Source organism: Salminus brasiliensis, chromosome 9 (assembly GCF_030463535.1).
Source record: "Salminus brasiliensis chromosome 9, fSalBra1.hap2, whole genome shotgun sequence".
In the NCBI taxonomy this organism is placed as follows: domain Eukaryota; kingdom Metazoa; phylum Chordata; class Actinopteri; order Characiformes; family Bryconidae; genus Salminus; species Salminus brasiliensis.
Window position 1 is genome coordinate 23,868,154 of NC_132886.1, and position 9,919 is coordinate 23,878,072.

General features: G+C 41.6%; 1 protein-coding gene across 1 annotated transcript; it reads right to left on the reverse strand.

Annotated features, from left to right (window-relative positions):
• Window positions 1–672: 672 nt before the first annotated feature.
• men1 (multiple endocrine neoplasia I) lies at window positions 673–8,533 on the reverse strand. Its single transcript, XM_072686871.1, has 10 exons — window positions 8,451–8,533; window positions 6,827–7,298; window positions 6,413–6,621; window positions 5,513–5,641; window positions 5,380–5,420; window positions 5,183–5,270; window positions 4,798–4,934; window positions 3,640–3,775; window positions 3,344–3,517; window positions 673–2,031 (listed from the first exon to the last, which is right to left on the reverse strand). The coding sequence occupies exons 2-10, from the start codon at window positions 7,260–7,262 to the stop codon at window positions 1,507–1,509; spliced, it is 1,875 nt and encodes a 624-aa protein (XP_072542972.1). The 5' UTR covers window positions 7,263–7,298; window positions 8,451–8,533; the 3' UTR covers window positions 673–1,506.
• Window positions 8,534–9,919: the final 1,386 nt, after the last annotated feature.

The following is a 9,919-nucleotide window of genomic DNA, read 5'->3' on the forward strand; positions in this document are numbered from 1 at the left end:
GTCGTGAACGAACCGACTCTCCAATGAATCGGTTCTTTTCAATAAACACCTGTCCGACCGATTCGTAGGTCAAAACTGAATCGAATCAAACGGAGCGCGTGATAAAGTCGTTCAGCGTCAGAAATAAATACAGAAACTGTCAAATATGATAACAATAATAATCACCAATTAACTCATTAAATTTATCGTATTTATAGTAATACATTAAAAACCTTAATATCTTTATTTTAAAGTATATATATATATATATATATATATATATATACACACACATACACATACATATATACATACATATATACAGCTGTAGGACCATCACCAGGACTGGTGGTATTAATTAAATTTTAATTACATTTAAAAGGCTTTTTTTCCTTCTATGCAGCTGAATGGAAACCTGTTTTATTAATTAATTTTTGCCATATTTCCATTAGGCACAGGAGAACAGCTGAATGGAAACCTGGCTACTGTCATACATCATCATATTAACAACCTCTCCTCTCTGAGGCACATATGATTTTTCTTCTGGTTGTTTTTGTTTTGTACCTTGTAATCCGACTGAGACACCCATGACAGTTCCCGTGTCATATTCTTCACTAACACTAGACACTGTTCATTCACAAGGCTGACTGACAAAATACTCTACAAAACACAATGAAGTTCAGAATGTCTTTATTATAAAACAGAGACCATTTAACATCGATCAGAGCAGAGCTGTAAAGGGTATTCTACAAGCTTACTGTCCCTCAAAAAAGGACACTTGCTTTAACGTATTACGCACTAAAGGCCACCTAAGAAGCGAACCAGCTTCGAACTAATATGGCGATGAATAAGTAGGAATGAAAGCAAGCACAGCAGAGACTAGCATGTGTCACTTGTCCATACATGCTATATGTAAACTTCCTAACAGTTTACTGGGCTGAAAAAAGGCTTGTAGGAAAGTCACAATGTGACTTCAGAGGCTTTATGAAAGCAGGCTATCGAGAAAACAACTTAACTTCTTCTTCTTCAAAAAAAAAAAAAAAAAAAAAAAAAAAAAAAGTGTTTACAACACGTTAAACACAAATGGACTTTGGTGTGTGGTAACTTTACATTTCATAATTGCCGTTTAATTGAATGATATAAAAAATAAGGCATCGTAATTAATCTCTTACCATACAGCAGACTTTTTCCAACTCTAGTCCTGAAGGGTCACACAACAGTTAAGTGTCTACCCAGTTAAATCATGTGATCGACATTTTTGACTTTACAAATAAACAGCAGATGAATTAGGTATGTGACGGTTTGGAGCCATCAAATTGTATAGTGCTGCGGCCCTCAGGAACTGCAACTGGTGAACCCCACTTTACAGTAAATCACATCAATAGTCAGTGCTGGTACATGATGGACAACTCTGTGAACCACCTATGGTTTCCACCTTCCATCCTACTGCAAGAATGCAGGTAAGCTAAAGATGTTTTTTCAAGGTGAAACTAAGCAGGAAACAACGTTCTTTCAATGAAGAATGTCCTAGAGAGTCTTGCGAGGGCGTTTCATGAAGGACAGGGTGTAATCACTGGAGGCTACGGGTTTCTGCCTCTTCATCTGGACCTGTGACTGAGCAGTGAGCTGTAGTTTGATGGCGCTGGAGTTAATCTTGGCTGCAGAAAGCAGCCCCTTCATGCCTTTCATCTTCTCACTGTGGAAGGTCACCACTTGCCCACTAGATGCTGCCACTGGCTGAGGAGAGGAAGGCGCAGGACTGGGGGAGGACGGTTCGTTCTTCCCATCTGTCTCTTTACCTCGTGCTCCAGCTGAAGATCGACGCCGGCCTCCTTCTCCCCCAACTTTTTTGGGCAGGCCAGGCTGGGAGGGCGGAGCGGCAGGCGTGGGCCCAGGCCCGGGCCCAGCTGGCGGAGAGGTCCCCGCTTGTTCCTCAGGTTTGGACTCACGCCTCGGGCCTCTTCTGCGTCCTTCACGGGGGTCATCGCTGGACTGATCGTCATCGTCCTGCGGTTCTGCCTCTTTGGTGATAATAGCCACTTTCTGCCTTATCTGAGAAACAATTCAAAATAGCAGAGTTGGTTTATCAAGCTTTCCTTCTAGCAGGAGAGCAGCAGTGTCACTGCAAACTGCATCTTTATGCACTCCTAAATATGAAGATGCTACAAACAGTTCTTTGAGAGATGCCACAGAAGAACCACTTTTGGTTCCATAAAGATCCATGTCTGCAATGGAGAGGGGTGTGTAAAGAAACATTAAGTAATGGTTCTTTAAATTTTTAAAAGGTTCTTCATTCTTGCACATCTATTAAAAAGCACAAAACAAGCATCCAGACTTGCACACTTTTTTTCTCTCCAGCTAACTTCCCCATGGTAACCTATCACTTTTAAGAGCACTTAAATCAGCATTAAGGCTAACGTACTTATGTTTGATATTCAGATAAAGTGTAGTTTGTTGAGTATTGTGTATGCAGGTATCTTGTAATTGACCTTTATATGTCCCAATGTTTATGAACAGCCATTCAAACAAATCAGGCCATTGCTGACACAGATGCTCAAATGCACACACACAGCTTGTTTATTTCCTGTAGAGGAGAATTTCCAATAGAATAGGACTCTGGAGCAGATCTATCAGCACTATGCCTAATGCCAGGTGTGGGCTAGAGGGGTATAAACGCCCCAGTATTGAGCTGTGGAGCAGTTGAACTGTGTTCTCTGGAATCCAGTCCTTTGGGGATGAGCTAGGGATGAGGTGGGGTGGTGATCATCCAACAGCCTGACCTCACTAACACTCTTGTCGCTGAATGCAATCAAATTCTTACAGCAATGCACCATAATCTAATATAAGGCCTTCCCTGGACAGTAGAGACAGTTACTCTAACTCTAATAATAAACAACAAAAAGAGACTCTAACTCTAAAAATAAACAACACAAAAAAAACAAAAACACCCTTGATTTGAGAATAAACACTGAATGAGCTGATGTCCCAATACATTTGTCCACATCATCAACAGAAACAGCAAAATTCTGCAGTGAAGTGAGTATGATGCAACTTTCTTGTTTGGATGCACAAAGAGTGCCACTTATAACCTAGTTTTTCTTGGTATGAACTTCGAACCACTTAAACACTGCTTAGCAGTGCGGCTGTGGCAGAGGCCAATAACACATGGATACAGTAAAAGACAACAGAACACTTTTTAATCTGCCTCTCAAAGCTCTGGGCAGTACTTCCACATAAACAAAACTGTAAACTGTAGAAATGAAGGTCACAGACCCTCATGTCTGCTTCAATGGTTGTGTGACTCAAGCATATTTGGACTGATTAGCTTCTTAACTTTTAATGGAGCAGAGAGAGACAAGTTTACCTGTGCATCAAAACGGCTGAGAGACTGAACGAGGTAGGTGGCCCAGCCTACATGAAGCACAGGGGTAGGACTTCCTTCTTCCCACTTACAGATTCCGTCATAGAAACGCAACAGGTGCGCAAAGCATTCTGGGTCTTGTAGGGCAGAGAAAGCTGCAGCCTGTCTTGGCTGGTCCTTTAGAATGGTGGCAAATGGAAACAGTTAAAAAAAGGAAGAGGGAATGAGCAGAGATTTGAATACATGTGGTAAATGAAGAAATGGTGGACATTTCTGACTTTTCTGGTTTTTAGAGTTACCTTTTCTGCTCCCTCAACACCTTCTCCTCCATTTTCAGCAGCAGCAGCTGTCTCTTTGAGCAGTGTGGGTATGACATCATTAGCAATGTCAAAAAACTCCTTATAGATCTCCTCATCCTCTCGGCAGTAGTTGTAACTGAGAACAAAGCAGATCCCAATTTATCTCAATTTCAGATTTTCAAATTAGATTTTATAATATATATATATATATATATATATATATATATATATATATATATATATATATATAATTTTTTTTTAGATTAGATTTTGGATTAAAGGTAACATTAGACTTCAATGTTGGGTTGAGGATAAAATTAGGGTTTGGGATAAGGTTAGGTTTAGATTTTGGTCTGGAGTTACAAATAGGCTAATATTTTGGACTGAGGTTAAGATTAGAATGAAATTGGGTTGAAGTTAAGATTAAGTTATTGTGGACTGAGGCTAAGGTAAGGCTACACACATTTGACAGATATTTACGTTAGAATGTAGCAGTTCATAGTTTAGGAATGTATATTTGAAGGTTAATTGCCACATCCAACGTAGAAAACATACAGCAGTATAGTTTAAAAGAATGAGAGCATGAGCAATAGCTAATTGTGTCCAGGAGGAACGGGAAACAGGAAGACAAGGAAAAGGAAGTGTTTGGGAGGGAATGAGCAGTTTTGGGCGTGCCCGGTGCAGATATCCTTCAGGACGCAAGGACATGACATACAACTATTTTTAGTTCTGCAGTCCGTGCAGCTTATGTTTACAGGGAGTAAGGTGCAGGTTGTGTATTGCTCCCCACGCCCCCACACAACCGAGTCTGAGGCGGGACTGAACCTTCCTGTCCATGATGATGACTCTACTCTGGATATACCCATCCTACTAATCAAGACTGTCAACTTCACTTGACTTTATTGGATCAATCTTAAAAGATCGCATATGTTGAAAGGCTGCGTGTATGGAGTGACAATCAGAATGGAAATCACAAAAGGCCAGTACTGCCATCTTCTGGACAAATGTGGTAACAATTATTTTGAACCGTTGCAAAAAATGTGCCCTGTAAATTTAGATCAGTCATGTCATGATCTCAGAAGGATTGGTCACCAAGAATGTAGCACAAAACAGAATTACAAACAGCAGGGCAACAGCTGGGATGACATTAGGACTCACTCCTGCATAACGGAAGCAGCTTCAGCCCAGGCCCCCAAAGCCTCCCTCACGTTCCTGTGTCTGTAGTGGTATCCGGCCAGGTACATGAACGGATAGATGTGCTCGTTGTTGTAGTACTTCTTTGCAGATTCTACAGCCTTGAACGACAACAAAAATGGACATCAAGTTGACGTGCCTGAATAAATTTTAAGCCACTGTTGATGTGTGCCAATACTTTCAGTTGTGCAAATATTATTTAGGTGGTCAAATGAAAGCTATACTGAGTGATTGTAATTGCACACACAAGTGCAGTGGAATTATAGGTGTATGCGTGCTGTGGAGATCAGTATACAAACCCTGAAACCTTTCAGAATTTTTTTTTTGGACTGAAACACAGCAGGGGTACCTTGAGATGGATTGAAAGCGGGTCTCCCTTTCCAGATATTGGTTCTTGATCTTCAAGGTCAGCAAGAGTACCCATTGCCATAGGATACCTATAAAACAATTATTTTATTTATTTATTGATTTAGTGTCAATATGTAAGAGGTTGCTTCAGATATACATCATTGACTAAGCCCACTAGACATAATGAGATTGACGCACCTTTCCAAATCTCCTCGCTCATACAGCAACCAAAGCAGCCTCTGCAACACAAGAAAAAGAGGGTCAGAATTTAAACCCTACTGTTAGGTTATCTTCAAAAATAGTATCTGTTGTCCTATATCCAGCACTTTACCTGCTGAAGCTGGAGCAGCTCACTGCTGTCCGTGTGCAGATCTAAAGAAGGGTTGATGGCACAAACCATAAACGCCACCTCCATATTACGGTTACACTTCATGTAGGAACCTTTTAAATATAACCAGCTCTGCAAAAAGAGACAGAAAAAAAAAATGTTACAACATAAAACAATGAATAAGCCTTTCCTCGTCACCAGAGTACATGAGTGGAGCTGGGCGGGGGGGAGGGGGGGAGGCGGAGTGGCACAAGCGGTGAAGTGCTTAACCTTCAACACAACTTCTTAGCTATTGAGATACATTATATAGACAAAAGTGTTGGGACACCTGCCCATTCACTGTTCTAAAATCAAGGGTATTACCAAAGAGTTTGTCCAGGTTTAGTAGGCTTCCTACTAGATGTTGGACCATCGCTGTGAGGATTTGTTTGGATTGTATGCAGTGACAAGAACATTAGGATGTTGGTTCAGCATCACCCCACTTCATCCCTAACTCATCTCAAACACAGTTCCACTGCTCCACAGCTCAATGATGGGGGGCTTTATACCCCTCTAGCCCAGGCCTGGCATTTGGCATAGTGCCAATAGGTTCATCTTTATATGCTCCAGAGAGTTCTATTCTATTGGCAATACTTCTCCACGGGAATCACTATGTGTGAACATTTGCACATGTCAGCAATGGGTGCAACCAATTGGGTGTAACTAAATGCATTCATCAGAAGGGAGTCCACAAACATAGCAGTCAACTAAACCAGAATCAATGGTTTTAGATCAATGGTTTACATAAAATAAAAAAGGAGTATGCTAAATAACATTATACAGAATTCACATGTAATTTAGTGTTTATTATAAGTATTTAGTAAACAAGATTTCCCAAGACGAGAATAAGTAAACACCTCTCACCCTCTCATTGACTCCAGCTGAGACAGTCTGGCCTCTCCTGTCTTCATTGCCCTTTCCGTGCCATGTTACTTCAGCTGTCTCCTCACCCCCTTTGCCAAAGATCACCCAGGCGTGGTCCTCAGAGAGTGCCAGGTGGACATCCTTTAACCCTAGCACCTGACACGCAGCTACCACTGCAAATGCCACGCCAGAGCTGTCCAACTTTGTGCCTGAGCAGAAACACAAACAGTTTAGAAACAGTCCTTGGAGGAAACATTATTTGGCATAAAATGCTTAAAACTAAGAATACTATGTGGCACCATTGTGCATCCAAGCAGACAAGTATATTAACAAAGACCAAAAACATGATTTTGATATAACTAAGTGTTCAGATGACTGGAATGGAGCTTCCTGCCCATACTACACAACGCCCACCTGTGATGAGACTGAAGAGAGACTGAATGTGGGCTCTGTCCTTGAAGTACGATCGGCTCAGGCTGTTCCAGATCACGTCCGAGACCTTCTTGACCAGCTCCCTGCTCGAACCACCTGCAGGCTTTCGGTACACAGACAGGTCCACTGCACCGCGGATCTGTGCCGTGAAACGTTCATGCAGCGCAGAAATTAATCCTAGTTCAACAGTGGGGAAGCAGGAGTTAAGACAGTCTCCTTTCAGGGGTTCAAAGCGCACTCCAGGCACGTTGAAGGGCACTACCCGGTTGACAGCCAGAAAGTGCTCCACAAAGCCCAGGACCAGAGACAGCAGGGCCAGATCTGGCTCAGGGTTCGCCAGCTCCGCCTCGAATAGCTGCACGACTCCATCGATGCCTCTGAGGGGAAAGTGCTTCTTCTGAGTTGACCGGAGCCCCATGGTTGGGTGCTAAAGTTCAGGTTCTTCTGTAACAACCTTAAGCACACAGACAAAGCACATGTTTCATTTGAACACCATGGCTATTCAGGCTGATGATCTAGTTTAATCCAGGACTGGAGAGATTTGACTTCCAAATGTAACTTAAACGTAGGAGCAGTGACTCCTGCCAACACTGGAAGGTTGAATGACTTCCAGGCCAATTTCCATGACTTATACATGACACCACACATTCAATGAGCATTTTAGAAGCTTCCCAGTGTAAACAGGTTTTACACACATGGTTGCTGGATGTACTATTTAGCACATATTACTATCTGTAAATATTTACCAACAAGATGCAATTCAAATGTTAATCATTTGGTGTTTTTTTTTTTTTTTTTTTTAAATATCAGGCTCACTGGTTTCAGAGCTGGCCTTGGAGATAGGACAGTCTTCTAGAAAAGAGGTTGAAGAGAAGTTGCGAGCTCGATACCTGTAATGTCGTGTAATGCATCTGTCCACATGACAGTCCAGCATTTCAAACTCCAACAAATAAGACATCATTGACTAAATAAAAGTAATGTTAATGGCCCCAAATCTCATTAATATTGCCAAATAAAACTTTTGGCAAGTTTCTCAATGTCCATGTGTTCCCTCTGACAGTAAAGCAAGTTTAAGTGTTTAGATTTTGCAGGACACGTGGGAACCCTGCACCAGTAAAGCGCAGGAAAGGCCAAGCCTCACCAGCTCCATTCCCATCAACTAAAACTGTGCGCCTTTAAAGGCATCGCAGACACGTTAGTTAGCTACAATCTCCAGCTGTCGAGTCTGAGTACAGAATAAAGTTGACTGCTTTGACTCTGGCGTTCAAGTTCGCTAGGCTAGCTATAGCTTAGTTCCTCCAGTCCTATCTCGCCTACCGTTAGCCTATACAGCAACCCATAGCAGGCTGATAACACTGCTTTTCGCTGTTTTGCCACCATCGCCATCAAAACTAGTTGATATAAAGACCAACGTGGCTCTTCGATTCACTGCTAGCCAGATTAGCTATCTTGTGTTCTTCGCACATGCATTAGCAACGGCACAAATTCAGTAAAACACAGCCAGTACTAGTCTATAATAGGTCAATATCACACACTGGACCGTCTGACCGGCCCTGTGATGATTATTTCATCTCGTATTCTTTTCTAAATCGTATCTGACACACACCTTTGTTGAAAATTATGTCCACATGCTTTTGTTTTGCTGCTCGCTTTTGCCGCGCAGTGTAGGGACTCTACCCCAGACAAACATTAAACCCATATACACTCTACACAGACACACACTCTGCTCTACACAACACAGACAGGCCGATCCACACCTTCTACAAGTCCGCCAAACCAAACAGTCTGCGGAAGAACTACCGTAACGCCTTTGTGAATAGTGCATTCTGGGAAATGGAGTCCCGTCCAGTGTTCCTATTGGCCATTCTGCATTTGGCATCGCCGCAACATGGCGAAACACTGTCGACTTCTACGTTACACAGCAAAAAACTTACCACAGTCCGGCTGACACAACATTTACACTGCCATTTCTGACATTTGTCCACGAAAAGTGGAAAGTGCTTCAAAACAAATACTACATTTTAATTTCACGATCAGTAAAGTTTATAGCCATAATAAAAACGTGGATAATCTGACGTTCGTCTACAAAAATAAAACGTTGATGAACGTATTTATTAAGTGTTAAATTTTTTATTTATTTTGTATATTGCCGACAAAAAGTATCCGTTTCTTCTGAGCTCCATCAGTCATTAGAGTTTTGTCTTCTAATGTTTTCAGCCAGGATGGAAATAATTAGTCTATTTTTTTTGGTCATTTTTTAGTTTAGAGGTGTACAGCAATGAAGTACATACATCGTCGCTGTTACGCAAAAACCTTGTGTCCACATTTTGCCGTTTGACATAATATGCACCTGGCAGTTGTTCTTTACGCTGTATATTTTATTGTAACCAATAAAAATGCTCCGAAATGACTTGGAATAAAATAATTTTACATTGACCTCCATTGAAAGTTAATTATTTACCCTTGGAGATACAAGGTTTTTGGGTGACAGTGACGACCTACTTTACTGCTGTACTGTTTGTTGTTTTGTTGTTGTTGTTGTTTTTTTGTACATTTCTAAATATTTCAGTTTGTGAGCCCTCTCTATGGAGTGGTTCATTAGACTCGGAGTTGTTACTCTGTAAGAGGACCAGCAGAGGGCGCTGCCGCTCAGACAGCGCGTTTCCGAGCTCTATACGGAACAGCTCCTGCACACATGCAGCATTACATAATCAGGGTCCAGAGGATTGAGTGAAGGAAATCTCTTGTTTATGTACATATACTGTTTACTACCGCTCTGCAATGTGGCCCCATGTGTTATAATATTAAAATGAAGATTTAACTATACGCCAGTCACAGAAATAAAGGAGGGCTGTGGTGATATGGTCTGGCACTGGATTTCCTTCCACTCACCAAGTCAAGCCTCACAAGATAGTGCCTAATCTTAGCCAACAGCAGTGGTTCACAGACATGCTGAGTGCTAACACTGAACCTCTGTCAATAAATTGATTGATTTGTTTATTTGTTTTTTGACATCGATGTAACTTCTGCAACCTGACTTCACATGAACATATACTGGAAGTAAGATGGATCTAC